Source organism: Gopherus flavomarginatus, chromosome 6, assembly GCF_025201925.1.
Source record: "Gopherus flavomarginatus isolate rGopFla2 chromosome 6, rGopFla2.mat.asm, whole genome shotgun sequence".
Taxonomy (NCBI): Eukaryota; Metazoa; Chordata; order Testudines; family Testudinidae; genus Gopherus; species Gopherus flavomarginatus.
Genome location: NC_066622.1, coordinates 2,340,636 through 2,363,751, shown reverse-complemented (window position 1 = coordinate 2,363,751; position 23,116 = coordinate 2,340,636). Strand labels below are relative to the sequence as shown.

The 23,116-nt window shown below is 41.1% G+C and overlaps 1 protein-coding gene across 13 annotated transcripts in view; it reads left to right on the top strand.

The window, feature by feature from the left end:
* Positions 1-23,116, top strand: part of CFAP20DC (CFAP20 domain containing) — a 209,889-nt gene that overhangs the window by 77,617 nt on the left and 109,156 nt on the right. For 10 of the 13 annotated variants that reach the window (XR_007774955.1, XM_050957357.1, XM_050957360.1 and 7 more), the window contains exons 8-10: positions 2,731-2,871; positions 15,020-15,159; positions 16,764-16,944. Coding sequence is in view for 12 of the 13 variants with exons in the window: in XM_050957357.1 (XP_050813314.1) it covers positions 2,731-2,871; positions 15,020-15,159; positions 16,764-16,944 (462 nt within the window). In the remaining variant the exon portion in view is untranslated. Of the gene's footprint in view, positions 1-2,730; positions 2,872-4,105; positions 4,126-15,019; positions 15,160-16,763; positions 16,945-19,455; positions 19,687-23,116 lie in introns of those variants that run through there. The other 3 variants (XM_050957362.1, XM_050957351.1, XM_050957363.1) reach the window with 3 other exon arrangements.

The following is a 23,116-nucleotide window of genomic DNA, read 5'->3' as shown; positions in this document are numbered from 1 at the left end:
ACATTGGCGGCTCATAGTCATCCTGTGATCAACCAATACCCCAAGGTCCTTCTCCTCCTCTGTTGCTTCCAACTGATGTCCCCCCAATGTATATCTAAAATTCTTATTATTAATCCCTAAGTGCATGACTTTGCACTTTTCACTATTAGAAAGGGTAATGGTGCTTGTTGGGGAATTTTTACAAATGGGCAGTAAATGTAACACCAGCTTTGTGGAACCATTTTGGAACAATGCAATCTACTTTTTAGGTCTGAAATAGCAAGTTTCTGCACATCTGGCTCCTGCCCATTGGTGATGCTCTCTCCCTTGCTTTCACAGATCTTGTGCAAAAGACAGCAAGCAGTTATCATTTGAGGTATATATTGCTTGGCAGCTTTCAGCCTCCTCATGAGAAAACGCCATCTTTTTTTCAGCCTTCCAAATTCACACTCTGCTGTCATTCTGAAGCTACTCAGGTTGTAGTTGAACAAGTCCTTCGTCCTTTCCAGATGTCGAGTAAAAGACTACCTAAGCCAGGGAAACAAAGTGTAAACTCGATCTCTCAGAATGAGAGTGGGACTCAGAACACCATTTAATGTCCATAGTGGTCCTATAAGCAGAAATTCCTTTTTTCATTAAAGAAAATAGGTGTGAGTTTCAAAAGATCTGAGCATCATGGACCTTTCCAGACCACCCCACATTGTTGGTCAGCCTGTTTCGGTGATCAACCAGGCCTTAGAGCAACGTGGAGAAATACCTCTTTCTGTTTATGATATGTAAAGCCTGTGGAGAGCAAAAAGAATAGGTATATGGGCCGCAGCAGAGGCCCGAATACAGTTTGGGTACCCCAACCCTGCAGATCCATCAGTCTCTTGTGCATTGCCAAGCTTTATGATCCCCACCATTAGCACCTTCTTTAGCATATCACACACCTCCTTGACAACAGCCCTGACAGTCAGTATACCAATAGCGAATTGGTTAGCTACTGACTGGGTAGCAACTGGAAGTGCTGAGCTGCTTCACACAGAGAGAAGTTTTCATGTTAGTGTGCTGCTGCTGCAGCTTTGAGGTGAGCTCCATGCAGATGTATTGGAAAGTACCTGCTGTTATCCTCAAATTCTGGCACCACGGCTGGTCATCCCAGGACTGCATCACTGTCTTCTGCCAGCATTGCTAGATGCCTTTCTGAAAGATATATTATAGCTCAAACAAAAGTTATGAGCTTGTAATGTGTCTGGATAACAAACTAACAACTTTTTTTTTAAAATTTGCTATTGTGGGGGGTCTACAAGTTCTTCATCCAGACTGAAGCATTAAAGTAAAAAGAAAATATTTATTTTTACAAAAGAAAGAGGTAGAGTTTCAAACACAGACTCCCATTTTTTTTAACCAGCATTTTCCAGATGAAACTACTGCAGTGCTCTCTATACCGTGCTACATCATGAGACTACACAGAAGATGTAGTTGGTGTAGAACAGTGGCTCTCAACCCTTCCAGACTACTGTACCCCTTTCTTACAACTATTTGCTTACAAAATCAGACATAAGAACGTAAGAACGGCCATACTGTGTCAGACTAAAGGTCCATCCAGCCCAGTATCCTGTCTGCCGACGGTGGCCAATGCCAGATGCCCCAGAGGAAGTGAGCCTAACAGATAATGATCAAGTGATCTCTCTCCTGCCATCCATCTCCACCCTCTGACAAAGAGAGGCTGGCAACGCCATAGAGGCTAGGGACACCATTGTCTATCACAGCGCACTATTACTGAACAACTGCTGACTTTCTCATTTTTTACCATAAAATTATAAAATAAATCAATTGGAATACATTTCAGTGTGTATATAGAGCAGTAGAAACAAGTTGTCTGTATGAAATTTTAGTTTGTACTGACTTTGCTAGTGCTTTTTATGTAGCCTGTTGTAAAACTAGGCAAATATCTAAAGGAATTGGTGTACCCCCTGGAAGACCTATGTGTATCCCTAGAGGCATGCATACCCCTGGTTGAGAACCACTGGTGTAGAAGGCGGCGTTGCTAGGCATTTCGACATCTCTGTGGCCTTAATAGTGGAAACTACTAACTGGGAGCTCAAAAACAGACCCAGTTAATCCAGATGGAAAATTTGGCCGTTAGCATCTGTAGAACAAACATTCCTTACTAAATCTAAATGGTTTCAGGGAATAGGTGCACCTTGCTAATCTGCTCACACACCTTTTTTTTTTTGTTAAATTAATACAAACTACTGTTTGTCCCTACCTCAGCAAAGTTTAATACTATTTACTAGGAATTCAATATTTGCTACTTTAGTAATTGTACCAGCGGTCAGTACAGTATTCTGATGCACAACATGTCAGAAAATCAGAAAAATGAAGTAGTATAGCTGAAACTAAACTTTGGTCAAAATAATGAACGAACATTTTGTGACACTAGCTTTGTTTACTTACAGAATTCATTTATTCACCATGGCTATCCCAGTTATTTGCACAAATTAGCAAGTTTAACTGTAGAAACATTTGGGCCCTAATCAACTTGACAGTGTTGTTTTAGAATTAACAAGAACATTCTTTGAAAAATCAATAGCTGCACAAGGTTTTCAGTGACTGCAACGTGTTATAAATATCTGATCGTATAAACTGGCCTTTATAGCCCAAATAACAAATCATTTAATCATACTGCATTTCTGACCATGTTAGTTATAAAAAAAGTGAAGCCTTTGCCTTTAATTCCAGATATATTTGGTCTTCCATTCACAGCTGATGACCCCACAGATACTATTCCTCGAACCTGCCAGCTAAATACAGATGTGCCACAAGTCACACAACTGCTTAACATGACTAAACTTCGCCAACCAGAAATAAGATTTGGAGGTCGTCCCTTAACTTCATCAGAATCAGGTATGCTGTCTTACTAAAATTATTGCGTGTGTGTGTGTATACGATACATAGTAATATAATGTGCATACAGGTAGATACAGTTTGATGTGTCCTATAACACATTTTAAGGGTCCAGTTTTCTCATCTAGGCACCAGTACATGCCTAAAATTGTATGCACTCACATATGCGCCTACATTTTATAGGTGCAAGGGTGCATGCATACTTGAACAATTCTAACGCGCATGCTTGCAAAGTCCTGGGATTTAGAAGCACAAAACCCATTAGAATGAGTTTTGTAGGTGGAAATTCTAATGATTGTATGCTCAGTTATTAGAATTTTACAAGTGTACACTTGAGTGTTTTGCCAATAGAATAACAAAGCATCTGGAAGATTATAGAAAATTAGGGTTGGAAGATACCTCAGGAGGTCATCTAGTCCAACCCCCTGCTCAAAGCAGGACCAACACCAACTAAATCATCCCAGCCTGGGCTTTGTCAGGCCGGGCCTTAAAAACCTGTAAGGATGGAGATTCCACCACCTCCCTAGGTAACCCATTCCAGTGCTTCACCACCCTCCTAGTGAAATAATTTTTCCTAATATCCAACCTAGACCTCACCCACTGCAACTTGAGACCATTGCTCCTTGTTCTGTTATCTGCCACCACTGAAAACAGCTGAGCTCCATCCTCTTTGGAACCTCCCTTCAGGTAGTTGAAGGCTGCTATCAAATCCCCCCTCACTCGTCTCTTCTGCAAACTGAATAAGCCCGTTCCCTCAGCCTCTCCTCATAAGTCATGGTCACTTCTCACTAATCATTTTCATTGCCCTCCACTGGACTCTCTTCAATTTGTCCACATCCTTTCTGTAGTGAAGAGTCCAAAACTGGTCACAGTACTCCATATGTGGCCTCACGTATGCCGAATAGATGGGAATAGTCACTCCCTCTATCTGCTAGCAATGCTCCTACTAATGCAGCCCAATATACCATTAACCTTCTTGTCAATAAGGGCACACTGTTGACTCATATCCAGCTTCTTGTCCACTGTAATCCCCTGGTCTTTTTCTGCAGAACTGCCACTTAGCCTGTTGGTCCCCAGCCTGTAGCAGTGCATGGGATTCTTCCATCCTAAGTGCACAATTCTGCACTTGTTTTTGTTGAACCTTTTCAGATTTCTTTTGGCCCAGTCCTCCAATTGGTCTAGGGTCACTCTGGACCCTATCCCTACACTACAGCATATCTACCTCTCCCCCCAGCTTAGTGTCATCCGCAAACTTGCTGAGAATGCAATCCATCCCATCATCCAGATCATTAATGAAGATGTTGAACAAAACTAGCCCGAGGACAGACCCCTGGGGCACTCCGCTTGATACCAGCTGCCAACTAGACATGGAGCCATTGGTCACTACCTGTGGAGCCTGACAGTCTAGCCAGCTTTCTATCCATCTTATAGTCCATTCATCCAGCCCATACTTCTTTATGAACTTCATGAACTGGCATGGATTCTGAAATGGAAAATCATGTCTCACTGATCTGCTAGAGTTCTTCGAATGTGTCAGTAAAATAGTGCATGAAGAAAAGCTTTTTGACATAATTTATTTATGCTTCCAAAAGGCATTCTGTAAGGTTCTGCAAAAGAGGCTAAAAGCTAATAAAGACGCTAAGTAATCACAGGGAGAGAGAGACAAAGTACTGTCTTAGATAAAAAACCGGCTAAGAGACAGAAAGCAAAGAGAATTCAGTTTTCATCATGGCAAGATGTTAACAGAGGGGCCTCAAGGTTCTAGGCTAGAGCCTGTGGTGTTGTTCAGTATATTTATTAATGACCTGGAAAGGTGAGTGAATAATGAGGTAGTAAAATTTGCAGATGATGTCTTCAGTTAGGTTGGTCAGAACCAGAGAGGACGTGGAAGAACTTGAAAGAGACCTAAAAGAGCTTGGTGAACAGGCAACACAATGAAGCTGAGTGTCAATAAATGCAATGCACATTGGAGGGAAAAAATTACTCTTATACCTTACTGGTTTCTAAATTAACTGTTTCAACCTGAGAAAGGGATCTGAGCATCATTATAAGCAGCTCAGTGAAAATGTCTGTTTAATGCACAGCTGCAGTCAAAAAATCAAACAGGATGTTAAGCTGCATTAGCAATGAGATGGAGAATAACAGCAAAAATATTATAATGCCTTTTTTAAAAATCAATGGTGTATCCTTACCTAGATTACTGAGCAACTCATCTCAAAAAGAATATTGTGGAACTAAAGGGGTTCAGAGATGAGCAACAGAATGATCAAAGGCCAGGGTTAGCCAGTCTCTAACTATTAGCGATCAGGATGAGACCTATAATATGTGGGCAGATTGTCATGCCTACTTCAGGGTTCTGCCGTCCTCTGAATCATATGGTTCTGGCCACTGTCAGAGTCAGGATACTGGACTAGATGGACCCTTGAAATGTTCCCATCTAGCGGTCCCTACGCTAATATATTTACATCTGCAAAGTGCAGGGGTATGTATGCAAAATGTTGTGTATACCCAAGTAGAGGTTAGGCAGCTGAAAAACTGACACTGAAATTTTTATGGGAAATATTGTAAAGTTTAGCACATTGTTATGGGTGAAAAATTTTGTAAATTGTGTTGATGTCTGGAAGTATAGCTGTGATCTCAGCATCCTCACTACAGAGGTAAGTAGATTTAGGGTCAAACCATTTAAAGAGCCAGTGCTTGTCCACAAAGCCACACTTCCCTTAGAAACCATGGGTGAAATCTTGGCCCTACTGAAGTCAATTGAAGTTTTAGCATTGACTTCAGTGGTGTCAGGATTTCACCCGAGGTCTTTTAATATCTTGCTACAAAAGAATGAATCCTCCTTTTAAACAATTCTGTAATGTTAAAAGATCTTTATTAAAGAGCAGCAACAATGTGTGAGCCATGAATAATTAATTTAAAGTTATATGTCAGTACTCTTGTAACTGATATGAAAGTATTCATAAACAAAAAATAACAGGACTATTTTAAAATACAATTTCAGACAAATACTTGGATAAATACTGTAATTATTTGTTATTTTTATTCCATTCTTCATATCAAAGTCTTTTCTAGTTTAATTTTACAAGATATTTAATTATATGTTTGAATAAATATTCAAAGCTACACCCAAGAATTGTAAGTGTCTTTTTGTTTTAAAGTTCAAGGACACCATGATGCATTGCATTAAAGGGCACTTGGAGAACTCTTGACTGCATTATTAATTAATTTTTTTATACCTGAACTAAAAATTCTTGATAGACTTTATAGTTGAGCCTGTCCATTGATAAGCAGATGTGCATCACTATGTGTCTTATCAAGGATCTGAACATGGAGTTTCATTAAACAATATCCTCCTTTTCATTTCATAAACACCTACACACTATTTAAATGCCATCTAAAAGTATAGGAACTCCCATGTTCTGGTAATCACTTTTCAGGCCCAATCCTGCTCCCACTGATGTCTGTGGTAAAAACTCACATTGACTCCAGAGGGAGCAAAAGTAGGTCCATGGTGGTGTACACTTTTATTGCCCAAGAATACAAACTGATTAGAATACAAACTTAAAAAATAGATGATCTTTGAATGTCATGAGTGAATATAAATGAGTATCTTCACTTGTACAATAGCATACACTTGCATAAATTGTAATGTTTGCTTCCAAATGTACATGCAGTATGAGAAAAATCAGAAAATACTGACATGCACATTGCATGGGTCCTTTTTCAGGAATTTTATTTCATTAACAGATTAGTTTTTCCAAAATTAAGACCATGTTGTCACTTCTAGGTTGTCATGTAGGAGTAATTTTCTTGAATTACAAATAGAGATGTAACCTGTTCAAGAGCAAGAGTGTTTTGAATGTTTTTAATTAAATTAGTAAAACCAGCATGTATCCAGTAAGTCATTGTGTCTAATTTAACTAAAAATTTACACTGTTAATTCTTTCAATTCCCAACCCACATTAAGTAATGACTGTTAGTCAATGTAGGACTGTAGGAAGTAATTTTTTTTTCATTAATGGGACCTCAGTTTAATTGAACACAGAATCAAGTCTGGTTATTTAAATTAAGTAGTTCAACTCACTAATGACAAGATGTAGTGGTCCACTAAGCACAGATCAAAACCAGTAATTTACTTAAAAATTAGTACTCTATTTGCCTGAGTGCTTTCATTTCCAACGCAAGCAACAGTGTGGGTTGTTTTTTTCTTTGTTTTAAGTAAGCGCAGCCATGTTTCTTTTGGACTGTACTCTTTGACTATAAGAGTAGGGGGGAAATGTGTCTACCCAGGATAAGTATTTGTATCAAAAATAATGTTAATTTTAATTTTTTCTGGCTCTACCTTGTCATATAACTGCATGTGACGCAGCTAATTTAAAATAAGAGCTTGTTCACATTTTGCATACAGAGCACAAATATTATAGGCAGATAGTTTCAGTCCTACTTTTTCTTCCTCTTAAATTAAATGTTTTACAGATTTTTGGAACTAAGTGGACCTCAGTTACATTTCCACTGCCTACATCAAATGAACTGAGACAGAAGAAAAACATTCCTAATTGATTTTACATTTTATAAATTTGAATTTCAAAAAATTGTAAAAAAAACAAACAAAAAACAAACAGGCATAATCTGAGTTGGCGATTACTGGTGTGAACAAAGTTGTACAAACTTATCCGTCTTCATATTTCTGTATGTCAGTATGAAACAGGAAAGTGTCCTGGAACATGTTATCAAGGCACCTCTTCTAAAAAATACAAGCAAGCTGTGTTTGCCATAATGTGTTTTGAAACAAAGATGTGTACAGTATGGGCAGAGTCATATGTCCTCCTGCAGGAGATTTTTGTTCCAACTTTTTTTTCAGTTTTCCCCCATCTCTTCACCTTTTTATGACTTTATAAACTTTTCAGTAACCAGATAAGGTAGTAAAAGATTATATCTGAGAAACAGAACATATATCTTGGACATCTAACATAGTGAAAGCCAGTGAAAATGAGGTAGGATCAGAGGCTAAAATAGGGAAACAAGAAGTTAAAAATTACTTAGACAAGTTAGATGTCTTCAAGTCACCAGGGCCTGATGAAATGCATCCTAGAATACTCAAGGAGCTGACTGAGGAGATATCTGAGCCATTAGTGATTATCTTTGAAAAGTCATGGAAAACAGAAGAGAATCCAGAAAACTGGAAAAGGGCAAATCTAGTGCCAAACTCTAAAAAGGGAAATGAGGACAACCCGGGTAATTACAGACCAGTCAGCTTAACTTCTGTACCCAGAAAGATAATGGAGCAAATAATTAAGCAATCAGTTTGCAGCTGGGCAGCAGATGTGTGCTAACTGGGCCTCACGCAGCCCACGGGCTGCGGATTGAGAAATGCTGATGTAATGGCAGCATAACTATGACAGTTACATTACAAAAATAATAGAAATCAGATGAGAGCCTCATGTTAGCTCATTATAGTATTTTGGCTAAATTTGTAATAGGGTGACCAGACAGCCAATATGAAAAATCAGGACAGAGTGTCATCTAGGTGCTCATCTAAGAAAAAGCCTTGAATATCAGGACTGTCCCTATAAAATCAGGACATCTGGTCACCCTAATTGGTAACAAATGGAGTCTTTTTGCTATTCACAATTTGTTACTAGATTATTCTAGATCATTGTATTTTGTTTAATTTCACTTCTTTGTGGATGCTGATGAAATCACAGTATACTAATCCTCCTTTTTCTGTTATATCTTAGGTATCATACTTTACAAAATCCTTAATCTATACTATCAGTTGCTATAATTCCTGTAGCCAAAGGATTATAATATTGCTTACTTTCATCCATTAGAATATATGTAGTATGTATTTTTATGTAGTTACATCTAGAACTTAAGTGGATGATTTGCTGTGCTCTCAAGACTTTTTACCAAACTGAGTTGATAGGCTGAATACAGAAAAAATGTTTCACATTGTCTCAGCATGCATTACACAAACCTGACCTTCCAATGAAAGCAGTGTTGTTGGGACCTTGTGAGTTACTTACACAGCCAAAAAGAACATGGAGCTAGCAGGATGTTATTAGATAGAATCAGAGAAGATTAGGGTTGGAAGAGTCCTCAAAGAGGTCATTTAGTCCAAACCCCTGTTCAACGCAGGACCAACTCCAACTAAATCATCCCAGCCAGAGCTTTGTCAAGTCTGACCTTAAAAACCTTTAAGGATATAGATTCCACCACCTCTCTAGGTAACCCATTCCAGTGCTTCACCACCCTCCTAGTGAAATAGTTTTTCCTAATACCAACCTAGACCTCCCCCACTGCAGCTTGAGACCATTACTCCTTGTTCTTTCATCTGCCACCACTGAGACCAGTCTAGCTCAGTGGTGGGCAACACATGGCCCATCAGGGTAATCCGCTGGCGGGCTGCCAGACAGTTTGTTTACATTTGCATGGCCTCCGCAGCTCTCAGTGGCTGCAGTTTGCCGCTCCTGGCCACTGGGAGCTGCGGGAATGGTGCAAATATAAACAAACTGTCTGGCTGCCCACCAGCAGATTATCCTGATGGGCCACAGGTTGCCCACCGCTGCCTACTCCATCCTCTTTGGAACCTCCCTTCAGGTAGTTGAAGGCTGCTATCAAATCCCCCCTCATTCTTCTCTTCTGCAGACTAAATAAGCCCAGTTCCTTCAGCCTCTCCTCATAACTCATGTGCCCCGGGCCCCTAATCGTTTTCATTGCCCTCCGCTGGACTCTCTCCAATTTATTAACATCCTTTCTGTAGTGGAGGCCCCAGAATTGGACGCAATACTCCAGATGTGGCCTCACCAGTGCCAGATAGAGGGGAATAATCACTTCCCTCAATCTGCTAGAAATGCTCCTACTAATGCAGCCCAATATACCATTAGCCTTCTTGGCAACAAGGGCACACTGTTGACTGATATCCAGTTTCTTGTCCACTGTAATCCCTAGGTCCTTTTCTGCAGAACTGCCGCTTAGCCAGTCGGTCCCCAGCCTGTAGCAGTGCATGGGATTCTTCCGACTTAAGTGCACAACTCTGCACTTGTTCTTGTTGAACCTCATCAATTTTTTGTAGCCCAATCCTCCAATTCATCTAGGTCACTCTGGACCTATCTCTACTCTAACGGAGTTCCTCCTCTTGGTGGGTCCTGCACTTATTGGGGGATTTGCTCACCTCAGGGATTCACCATGTGAGTCAGGTAACAGCCCAAAGACCTTCCTCTCTGGTAGAAGCCACAGTCCAGGTCAGTTCCTCCTGTGTCTGATCAGGAGTTGGAAGGTTTGGGGGGAACCCAGGCCTGCCTTCTACTCCGGGTTCCAGCCCAGGGCCTGTGGACTGCAGCTGTCTAAAGTGCCTCCTGGTACAGCTGCGCAACAGCTACAACTCCCTGGGCTACTTCCCCATGGCCTCCTCCCAACACCTTCTTTATCCTCACCACAGGACCATTCTCCTGGTATCTGATAATGCTTGTACTTCTCAGTCTTCCAGCAATGTCTTCTCACTCTCCGGTCCTAGTGCCTCTTGCTCCCAGCTCCTCACATGCACTACAGACTGAAATGAGGTCCTTTTTAACTCAGGTCCCCTGATTAGCCAGCCTGTCCTAATTGATTCTAGCAGTTTCTTCTTAATTGGTTCCAGGTGACCTAATTAGCCTGCCTGCCTTAGTTGGTTCCAGCAAGTTCCTGCTTGTTCTGGAACTGCCCCTGTTACCTTACCCAGGGAAAAGGGATGTACTTAATCTGGGACTAATATATCTGCCTTCTAACAGTCTTCTGTAGCCACCTGGCCTGACCCTGTCACACTACTCTCCAGCGTATCTACCTCTCCCCCCAGCTTAGTGTCATCCACAAACTTGCTGAGGGTGCAATCCATGCCATCCTCCAAATCATTAAAGAAGATGTTGAACAAAACCGGCCCCAGGATAGACCCTTGGGGCACATCGCTTGATACCGGCTGCCAACTAGACATGGAGCCGTTGATCACTACCCGTTGAGCCCGACGATCTGGCCAGCTTTCTGTCCACCTTATAGTCCATTCATCCAGTCCATGCTTTTGTAACTGGCTGCCAAGAATACTGTGAGAGACCGTATCAAAAGCTTTGCTCAAGTCAAGATATATCACTTCCACTGCTTTCCCCATATCCACAGAGCCAGTTATCTCATCACAGAAGGCAATCAGGTTGGTCAGGCATGACTTGCCCTTGGTGAATCCATGATGACTGTTCCTGATCACCTTCCTCTCCTCCAAGTGCTTCAAAATGGATTCCTTGAAGACCTGCTCCATGATTTTTCCAGGGACTGAGGTGAGGCTGCCTGCCCTGTAGTTCCCTGGATTCTCCTCCTTCCGTTTTTTAAAGATGGGCACTATATTGGCCAGGTCCATAGTTCCTCGAAGCCTCTCTGTTGCATGGCACAAAGGTAAGACTCGTGGCATAAAGAGAGAATTCCTCTTCCACATTGGTAGTAGACAAAGGAACATGCTGGGACAGGGACTAATAGGTCAAAAGGAATGCCCAACGTGCAGCGGCAGTCATTTCTGTAACAGTCCCTTGAACCTGCTTCACAATGAGCTGCGTGAACTGCAAGAGCTCAGACAAGTTGATTGGCTGTACCCTGATGCCAGCCAAGCCTGCTTCCACCCTTCTCTTATGGCTTCACTGCCCACAACAGTTATCAGGAGTAGGGGGTTCAGCCACTCTTGTTTCACAGGTGAGACTATCTGCTCTGGAGCAGCTGGAGTGGTCTCATGGAGTTTAGGTTTCCTGCCTAGGGTGAAGTTGCTGTAACAGTAATGCTTGAAACAGGAGCAAACTCTTGCAGCTGAATGCTGCAGCATTTCAACTCTACTCTGCTTTCTGGCTGTCCCCTGCAGGATAGCAGTTCAGGGCAGACCTTTTGGGGAATTTCCTGACCCCACCACTACTTGAGGCTTATATCTGAAATTAGAGGCAAAAGGGTCAAGTAGGATGTGCACATCTGGAATCCTTCAGTGTTCAAGCTGCTCTTAGTACCCAGGTGTGTTTGGTACCAGTTTCACAGCTTGTTCTGAAGAAGTTGCCACCTTTCCTGGCACTTGAACCAAACACAAGTCTGTGCTGTGCATGTGTGCTCTCGATAATGTGGGAGAAGGGATGCTTCTAAAATTCCCTTTAAAACTGACTCTCTTTTATTTTAACCAAGGCTTATACTGTTTTCCTTACTCACAAAGCTTTTATCACCTGCACTTATTTTGTGTCTAATGTCAGATGCTTTTGCAAATTCTTAACTTTTTCCTTGTGCTGAATCAACTCTCAGTTAGTGAGGGTTCAATCCTACACTACGGAAGTTAATGGAAGTTTTTTATTGTAATCAGAACAGGATTGGACCCTTAATTGTTTTACTTGTTTAAACTGTTTTTTAACATCTTTTCATATGCAAGTATATTTATTTGCAAATCAGAGTAATAGTCAAAAACAAATAATATTTGTAGGGTTTTTTTCCCTCAGAAATAGGCAAGCCAAAGTTCTAGTAAAAAGTTTCATTCTAATTTTATTGTTAGATAGCAGAGCAAAGCCTGGAGTGTGACCTCTCCATGACAATAGATGAAAAATCAGCACTTTTTGTTCAGGCTAAAATAATGAGAATTGTGTATCTAGAGAGAAAACGGAATGTTTATTTAAAAAAGGACAATTAGATGGTGAGCCCTTAGGTTTTCCTATCTAACTACAAAGGAAAATAGCACTTGGCAAAGTAGTAAAATAATTAATGGTAACATCCCTGACCTACACAAAGTTTTGGTTTTCACTAACTAGAGAAAATTAAATTCCTTGAGCTGCAGGTTTAATCTAATCTTTGTTTTTAACCTTGTACTATAACTGTAATGTAAGATCTCCCAGACACTCCTTTCAGAGTTGAGAAATCAAGCTTTCCTGCAAATGGAAGCTTTGATAAGTTTAAGCTTCACTTTAATTAGAAGCTTTTTCTTTTTATCCCCTAAACTTTGTTTTGTTTTACTAATCAACTATTTTTTGATCATATCTTCTTTTAACTACACATATTTGTGCATTGTGGCAGATGTGTTGATGTAAGCAATTAATTGCAGTCAATTAATATGAACATAAACAGAGAATTTTCATGTTAATCAGCTTTTATAATTGGTGCATGGGCAAAAGGCATCCCAAAGTAGTCAGCAAATTAAAAAAATTGACAGTAAACTGAATGGGTCATCTAAGCTATTGAGATGGGAGCTGCTAATAGCAACTGAATGTCACTTCAGGAAGAGGAGAACAAGGAACTCATGGCCTACAGGGACTTCTTTCGTTATGGGTAATACTAGTGAATGATGCTAGTGACTGGTAAATATGTGGACTTGTTGAAATTTCCTAGCTGAAAATGAAAGTCAAACTGATTTGAATTCAAATTTAACCAGTTCCACCATTATAAAAATTATATAAGAGACTCTCAAAAATATGCTTTGGCATTACTTTATTGTTTTACAGAAATATCACAACTCTAAACAGAAAATTAGATGTTAACTCAGTCTATGTTAAAAGAGAAGAGAGCGAGGGGAGATTGATTTGTTTCTTTTCCTTAAAACTTTTTCTTTCTGAACAGCAATATTTTGTTGCCATGACATCCTAGATCTTTATCCACTCCTGAAGTGGTGATCCAATGAAATAAGAATCATTGGGGAATCTTTTTTGAAGCACCTTACCTACAATTGTTCTCTGAAGATGAGCTATATTCCACTGCATAACCCTTACCCATCTTTCTCCTCACAACATTTTCAACAAAAATTTCCATCTACCCTTTGGCTTGGTTTGGTTTTTGACCAGCTATCAAGCTGGTTGACATTTTTCAGTTTTTGAAAAATTATTTATACAATTTCAGACAGAATTGTTGTCACTAATAGTGTCTGCATGTACAGTTATGCCAGACAAATAATAGCACAAGACAGAATTGGTAAATGGGTCCAAGTTACCACATTCTGGGGCACCAGGAAGTTCTTCTACCTTCCATCGCTGTCTCTGATCCCTTGGTCTGGTCATTCAGTCCCGTTCTTCAGTTTCTGGTCTAGCGTTTCTCCAGTTTGGATCCACGTTCACTTAGGTCTTTTATACTTTTCTGTATTACAGATTGTGATCTTTATCCAATAGGCTTTTAGCACATCAACCATTTTGATTTTACGTAACCCAGACATTACGCATGTGCAAGCTTCAGTTACCCAAATTCTGTATTTTTCCGACTGGTTTTGCAGTTTCTCGGTCATGTTTTTGTGTCACCCTGCCCTGGGTCTGACAGAAAAAAAACGGAGGGGGAGTTTTTTATCATTACATGATACATCTTCTTTCTTATCTCTTCCAACACAACATGTGACCTTTATTCTGTCACCAATAACATTTTAAGCAGATTAGAAATTCTGTATAAAGGATGAATTGACAAAACCACACTTATGCCAGCAAGGACTTGGCGTCAGCATTGCCTCATCTGTACTCATTCACACCACATAATTAGAAATAATTAAAAATATAGCTATCGAAGCTCTTAATCTTAACATTAGCAATTCATTTTCTATTTCAATGGTATAAGTCAGTATATGTGTATTATCCTTTCTGCTCTTCATTATTAGAAAGAGGAGGAGGAGTTATGGAAAACATGATGATACTTTATTGTCAGCATTTCTTATCTTCTTTAAACATGGCTGTTTCTTTCAAAGTCCAGGATTTTGCTATTGAGTTGCTTTTAATGATCCCTCAACACTCTCCAGTGATTTTAGTTCCTGCAGGAAAACCTGTACTCCCGCATGGAGCCAGAATACAATCCCATAAAAGCCCATAAAAGTACATGAATCATTTATAACAATGATATAATATTCTTTGATTATTCCATGTGTTTATATTATCTGTTGCACTGGGCACACTGTCAAATGGAAAAGAAAGGGGATACATTTGTATTTTGTCAACAGTAATATATATACCTGTTGTGGTGTTAGAAAGATACATAATTATTTCTTGGAAGTATGATTTTTTCCTATATGATTTATGAATAGAAAAGCAAGAATGAAGAAATAAAAATTTGCGATTGTGTCAAATACTGTGATATATCATGCTTATAAATATGTTCCGTCTAAAGCATCATGTTTGAAAAGGTGTCTTTTTTTTTTAAGTAGACCAGTTAATTAACAAAGGACAAGGCAATACACACAACAGTAAAAATCAAGATGTGTCTCACATTGCATTTGGATCCAAAGTCCTTGGACCACCTCCACCTTCTGGCAGAAGAGTCAACACCAGGGTATCTGGAGAGGTAGGAAGAAGGGTTAAATTATCACAAAACCAGTACCACCTATCTGAAGGTAACAATTGCAGTTATTATCTCTTGAGAGCCAAACTCCAGATTATGTTTGTCTCTGATGGAAGAAGAAAGGTTTTGCAAAAAGGTTTTCTTCAGAATTAATTTGTTTTCTCTTGAGAATATTTTTCTCATAACATTTATTTTTCAAGTGCTAAATTTTTATGTTTTTGTAAGTAAAAGTAGGAATGAAGTTTGACAAAAGCAAGATTTTTCCATGTGTTTTAAGTGGAATCGTTCCATAGTAAGAGGGCCATCATGCAAGCCGCAAACTCTGCATTCCCATATGTAGTGAGTGGGTGATTCATTGTGACAATGAATGGTGTTTGGGCTATAGCTTGGTGGTAGAGCATTGACCTAGCAGATGGGAGACCAAATTTCAACTCCCTAGTCCAATAATTATTTAATTATTTATACACAGCAGAACACCTTCAACTGGAGAGACTGAGAGAAACCAGCTCCTCCAGAGAAGGAGCAGTGGTTCTTCAGAAGGGAAAGAGAGGAAAAACTGGGGTTCTTAGTCTGCTTAATAAATTGTAAAGTGCCTTAATGTGTTCCCTATCAAAATCTGAAGTGTTAAAACGATGAATGATCTATATGTAGCAGACCCACATAAAAATATTAAATGCATTCTAATGTGTCATCTATGCTACTATAACCACAAAAGATATCCCCAGCCTCTACATAATAGTAGCCTCCTATTTGTAGCTTTTCACAACAGAGAATCCTCTGGTAGAGGTCGCACCAGTAATGTCACCTGATTCCTTTTATAGTTTCACCCATATCCTGATGCACATCTGTGCTTCTTACCAACAGTGTCCCATAAGATGCAGTAAACATCTCCCTGCTCCTAGGGTATGTGTCCCAACAACTCAGGACAGAACCTCTATGCAGAGGGAACCTGCTACAGTGTCAAATGCATTGTAAGAGAAACTCCTTATAAACCTCAGTGACTGTCATAATAAATATGTGATGTTGTTATAGGCTTGTAATGTCAGCTTTGTACAGATGAGGAATGGAATCAATTTGAGCATGGGCTTAATTTAAAATTAATTCTGGCATGGCACATCTCCATCTTCCTTTGCCTCCACTTCTTCCCCTCTCCTGTTAATTTTTTCCCTCCCTTTCCCAGCACACAGTTCTCTCTCTTATTTTCAGAGTGCTTACACCTTTGCTGAAAAAGTATCTAATGGTTACTTTTGGCACCGTCTGTCATTGACCCAGATGCAAGCACCATAGAGATCTCAATTTTTTTGAGACACAAATTTTGCTCAGCTGTATCCTAAAATGCATTTTACACTTAGGCAAAACTTGGTGGAACTCAGGATTTTTAATATGTCAGGCATTGGGTTTACCATGATAAAGTAACCCTAAGGAAGAAAGAGGTGACATTGGTACCTAGATTTTTTTTTCCTGCAAAGTTAATGTAAAAAATACAATAAGTTGAGGAAAATCTATTGTGAAAAATAAACTTTATTTAAAATCTGTTTTTAGTTTAGTTTAGAGAGCTAATTTTAAAGCTTTTACATTACCTTTCATTCAGATTTTTTTTCTTAAAGATAATAAAGTCCTTGGGTAGCCGAAGTAACAGATCATGCCAACAACTGACATTAGAAAAAGGAAGCGAGTCAATGCGAGATACCAAGAGATCTGGACTGTGTCTTTCACCATTCTATAAGGCTTTTGATCAAGGAGACAAAGAAAATATTCACCAAACAAATCAGATTACAAGTCAAAACGGTAGGAAACTAATGTGAACAATATGTGAAGACTGATCTATAGCAATAATATCTAACAGCTTGTTTAAAGCCATACTTTCCAACTGCAAAAAGCTTTCACATTTCACTTTAACGTGAGTCTCTTAGTCTCTTGATTTTCATGTTTTTGTCAAGCTTGCTAATTATTGAAGACACTTGTCAAATACGAAGACAAACAATGGTTTGTTGTCTTCATATTTGATCCTACCACGAATGAAATCCATTTAATGCTGATGGTGATATTATAGGCAGAGCTGGTGGTATTAAGGATGCCTGACACTTTCCATTATAAGCCCTATTCTTTTCAGTTGCATATAACTTTGCCAGACTTTAATCACCTCAGCTAAAAATTTCCAGGCTTGCCTCAGGCTGAATTATTTTTGAAAGTCAGTGAAGATCGTTCTGAAACCTCTAAAAATGAAGCTAGGGGAAACTAGGATGTTTTACCAGTGTTAAAAATGTTTCTACCATCTATATGAAGAGTTCTAACAGCTCCATGCTTTGGAGTAAGTATGTGAGATTTGGCAAATGGATACCTGTGGGGGCAGCAAGGTGCCTTTTGCTGTCCTCAGGAAAATTCAGTCCTATTTGGCCAAATTATAAGAGGCTGGCTGGTAAAAATCTCCAAACATCCCATCTGCTGTGAGCCTCCTCCCAGCTCCAATGAGTGCCCTATGTGACTCTAGATAGCACACAAGCAAAGCAGCAGCTGCAACATACTCTCTGATCAAGAAGGTAGTATGCTGTGCTGGGATCCAGGAGACCATGAATACTAACCTAAGTTCTTCCACTAAATTGCCAATAATTATGTTCACTTCACAGCCCTTATTACTGAGCAATGCTTCAGACCTCCTCTCGTAGAGAAAAGCAAGTATAATTGCCCACACACACACTGTAGGTGGGGTAACTGAGCATTTACACAAGGTGCTCTCTAGATCTACAACCACATCTCTAATACGGCAAACCCAAATCTCATCCCCTTACAACACTACTTTTCTGAAGGAATGTACCAGATCTGTGTGTTTGGCTGTGCTTCTTGTAACCGCTAGATAACACTCCCTTCCAGAACAAGGAATAGAACCCAGCAATCCTGACTTTCTGCATTCTTCTGCTATCTAGCAACTAGTTAAATAAACCGCTGGAAAAGGGTGTGTGGTGTTCCCTCTAATGACTTTCCCACAGAACACAGCATCCTACTTCTGCTAATAGTTACTCCTTTAGCTGCATACTATTTGTGCAAAAGTACCCTGCTTCGTTCAGTGTATTGCGGAGGGACAGTGAATGAGGCAGAGGTTTGCAGGAAGAGAGAGAATGTTATTTTGTATTTAAGCCATCAGATTGAGATTCAGAAAAGCTTGGTTCTATTCCTGACTGTTCCTCAGACATCCTAGGTGATTCTGGGCAAGAGTAATGCAAGTTATTGGGCTAAGGGCAGGGGTAACTGGGTGAAATTTTTTGGCCTATGATGAACAGGATGTCAGACCAGTTGATTTAATGGTCCTTCTGACCTTAAACTGTCTGACTGTATGATGTATGTGCAAGGGGGATGAATAAAGATTTCACAACCATCTTTAATTCCGGCATTTTCTAATCCAGTGCTTGACCTCGCAGTCTTATTGTTCTTTTAACAAAGTTCTTTGAGATGTAATTGTATTCATTTCTTTGGCAAGAAATCCAGCAGGAGAGTCTGTGTTGTGAGGGAGTATAATGTTGTTAAATCACAAATATCAAAAAGTAAGAAATAGATACAGAACTAGCTAAGGGCTTGTCTGCACAGTAAATTATTGCTCAGCAATCCAGGATATGAATCTATAGGGACCCTGCCATATCACCCTGAGAACCATCAGCAGACAAAAATGGACAGAGAAGATTATGTTTTAAAAACACTGGCAAAAAAAGACCTGAGATAATCAATGATATGGCACTAATTTTATGTTATTTTACATCTCTGTTCTATCCAGGGTAAGAAATTCTCTCTCTGTGTTGTAAATTTCAAAGGATTCTGAACCAATTCACATAAAATATAAATGTGTGTGCTGCAGGGATTATGGAAATCAAACACTGTGCAACAGAATTGCTTTGGAGCATTGATAAAGATTTTCAGGATTAAACAAAGTGTACCAGAGCAATGCGTAAATAAAAAACCTCCATGCTTTCATGATTAAAGAGAAGGAACTAAAAATAAATTATTTTCTAAACCCTTATTCAATTTAACACCAAAGAACCCAGTAATTAAGAAAGTTGGAACTTTTACTCATCCTAGATAATAGTTTCTGGTTTTAATGCTTATGGTGCCTGCATAGACCCAGTTTCATTTTTCAAAGCTGAGTGGTTAATACATATTATACTACTTACTTGTTAACAAAGAGTCAGGCTTCTCATTATGTCTCCTGTTGTCTTCCTTTCCCTGCCAAAAACCTTTTCATACTCTTTCATACTTCTCTTGCAGCGTCTAGACAAGCATGTTATTGTGACAAAAAAAATTACCTTACAGATACCTAACCCCAGTGTGGACAGTACCTCAAACATACTCGACTGAGACAAGGGGAAAATCATCGGTAACTCAGTCTAATATATCTGTATTTTGTTTGATGCTCATGGTGTTCTCAAGGAATTGGCTATTCCCCCACTGAGACAATGGTACTGAAATATAGTTTCCATTATGGCTTTCAATCGTTGTTTGTTTGAAACACCCCTTAAAAGATGATCCTTCTGAAGAATGTCAAATGAATCTCTGTTTACCTGTATTGTGAGCAATCTGGGTCATGGATTGTCTTTTTATCATTTATTTGTTTAGTACCTAACACAATAGGGCCATAAGAGGCACTGTAGTGTAGGTATTAATGCTTGTTACTCTACCCAGATGTAAAGGAGATAGAAGTGGCTCAATAGAGAGAGGATCTAGGGCAGAGGTGGGCAAACTACAGCCCACACCTCCTGCCTGGCCCCTGAGCTCCTGCCCCAGGAGATTAGCCCTTGGCCTCTCCCCCGCTGTTCCCCTCCCCTGTGGCTTCAGCTCATCCCACCGCTGGCGCAATGCTCTGGGCAGCGGGGCTGTGAGCTCCTGGGGCAGCACAGCTGCAAAGCCAGGGCCTGACCCGGTGCTCAGTGCTGCCCAGTGGCGTGGCTGGCTCCAGCCGGGCACTTGTCCTGGTGCTCTGGGCAGTGCAGCTTTAGCGCTGCCAGCCACCGGTGCTCCAGGCAGCGCGGTAAGGGGGCAGGGAGCAGGAGAGATGGATAAATGGCAGGGGAGTTTGGGATAGTGGTCAGGGGGCGGGAGTGTGGATAGGGGTCGGGGCGGTCAGAGGGCAGGGAACAGGGGGGTTGAATGGGGGCAGGGGTCCTGGGGGGCAGTCAGGAAGGAGAGGGGGGATTGGATTGGGCGGCAGGGGGCAGTCAGGGACAGGGGTTCCAGGGGCAGTCAGGAGACAGGGAGAAGGGGTGGTTGGATGGGGCAGGGGTTTGGGGAGGCTGTCAGGGAATGAGGGGGTTGGATGGGGCAGGAGTCCGGGGGGGTGGAGAGCGTCAGGGGGCGAGAAGCAGGAGGAGATGGGGCGGGGCATGCATGGCTGTTTGTGGAGACATAGACTCCCCTAACCAGCTCTCCATACAATTTCCGAAACCTGATGTGGCCTTCAGGCCAAAAAGTTTTCCCATCCCGATCTAGGGAGTGGGGCTGAGCAGTCCAAAGGCAGGAACTGTAGGAGCAGCCAGCCTGGGGAGAGGGCTTGAGATGCATTTTATTTTATTGTTAATTTATGTGTTAATAAAACAGTGCCAGGAAGTGGGGTAAATTTGGATTCTGCATAGTGTGGACTATACTTGAAAGCAGGCCTGAAAAGGCACCGAATCGGCCAGTAACTTCTGTTCTCTAAGATAGCATGCCCAGCCTATCCTCATATCTTGGCTGATGCTTTCGGCACAGCTAGCCCAGTTCACAAACGGTGGGTTTCTTTTCTATATATGAAGAAGTTTTAATGTGCGTAGTTGCCTTTTATCATACAGCCCAGTCTATTTGAAAGGGATGCCAGCAGCTAGCCCTTTTGATAAGGGGAGGGGCCTTCTGCTGGACTCTGCTCTGACCTGCCTTCAAAGACTGCAGGTGGAATGGCCCACCCACCATGAGGGACTGTCTGACAGGCAATCTGTAGGAAGAACCATAAACAGAGGAGTCCACACATCTCATTTGAAAGAAAAAATATCCAATAATGAATGTAGAGCCTCATCTTTTTAAATAAAACATCACTGCTTCACACATACAACCTTGGAAAGGAAATTTTGTCTAGTTACTTAAAAACACTGTACAGAAACTACTTACAAAAGAAAGAGAAATGCACCTATATTACTGGTATCAAATCAAACACAAACACCTCCACCCATCTCTGACCAAAGTACTCTCTTTAACGTTTACATTTTAAAAACAAACAGTTTTTAAAAAATGAGCTAAAGAAAAAAAATGACTCTTAAAAATATTACTATATTCTCATCAAGGCACAAGACATTACAGGAACGAGGATAAGCCAACAGTTAAGCTCTCTGTGCTTTCCTATAAAAGAGTGAACAGTGTAGAAACACTAAGGCCTGGTCTACACTACGCGTTTAAACCGATTTTAGCAGCGTTAAACCAATTTAATGCCACACCCGTCCACACTACGAGGCCCTTTATATCGATATAAAGGGCTCTTTAAATCGGTTTCTGTACTCCTCCCCGACGAGAGGAGTAGCGCTAAAATCGGTATTACCATATCGGATTAGGGTTAGTGTGGCCACAAATCGCCGGTATTGGCCTCCGGGCAGTATCCCACAGTGCACCACTGTGACCGCTCTGGACAGCAATCTGAACGCGGATGCACTGGCCAGGTAGACAGGAAAAGCCCCGCGAACTATTGAATTTCATTTCCTGTTTGGCCAGCGTGGAGCTCTGATCGGCACAGGTGACCACTCAGAGCTCATCAGCACAGGTAGCAATGCAGTCTCCTGAGAATAGAAAAAGAGCTCCAGCATGGACCGCACGGGAGGTACTGGATCTGATTGCTATATGGGGAGAGGATTCAGTGCTAACAGAACTCCGTTCCAAAAGACGAAATGAAAAAATATTTGAAAAAATTTCCAAGGCCATGATGGAGAAAGGCCACACCAGGGACTCAGTGCAGTGCAGAGTGAAAGTTAAGGAGCTCAGACAAGCCTACTAGAAAACCAAAGAAGCAAACGGAAGGTCCGGGTCAGGGCCGAAAACATGCCGCTTCTACGCTGAGCTGCATGCAATTCTCGGGGGCTGTGCCACCACTACCCCACCCCTGTCCGTGGATTCCGAGGTGGGGATTGTAATCTCAACCATGGCTGAGGATTCTGCGGAGGGGGAAGATGAGGAGGAGGAGGACAAAGAGGAGGACAACTTTGCAGAGCGCACAAAGCACTCCGTTAGCCCCAACAGCCAGGAGCTTTTTGTGACCCAGGCGGAATTACCCTCCCAGCCTTCCCAGGCCACTAGCCCAGACAGTGAAGCCATGGAAGCGACCTCTGGTGAGTGTACCTTTGTAAATATAAAACATGGTTTAAAAGCAAGTGTTTTTGAATGATTGATTTGCCATGAGGGCTTGGGATGCATTCGCGGCCAGTAAAGTTACTGGAAAAGTTTGTTAACATGTCTGGGGATGGAGCGGAAATCCTCCAGGGACATCTCCATGAAGCGCTCCTGGAGGTACTCCAAAAGCCTTTGCAGAAGGTTTCTGGGCAAGGCAGCCTTGTTCCGTCCACCATGGTAGGACACTTTACCACGCCAGGCACGTAGCAAGTAATTGGGTATCATTACATGACAAAGCATAGCTGCATATGGTCCCAGTGATTGCTGGCATTCAAGAAACATCCGTTCTTTATCTCACTGTGTTATCCTCAGGAGAGTGATATCGTTCATGGTAACCTGATTGAAATTCAGGAATTTAAGTAAGGGGACAGAGATGGCCATTCCTACTGGGCTGTTTGCCTGTTGCTTAAAAGAAATTCTTCCTTGCACGTAGCCAAGCGGGAGGAGGGAAATAGCGCTGAGCTTTTTCGTGTTTGGCTATCAGGGATCTTCCCTGATACCAGCCACGCGGTGGGGCGGGGGGAAAGCGGGGTGATTAGCAGTGATCTTCCATGATACCGGCCATGTGGTA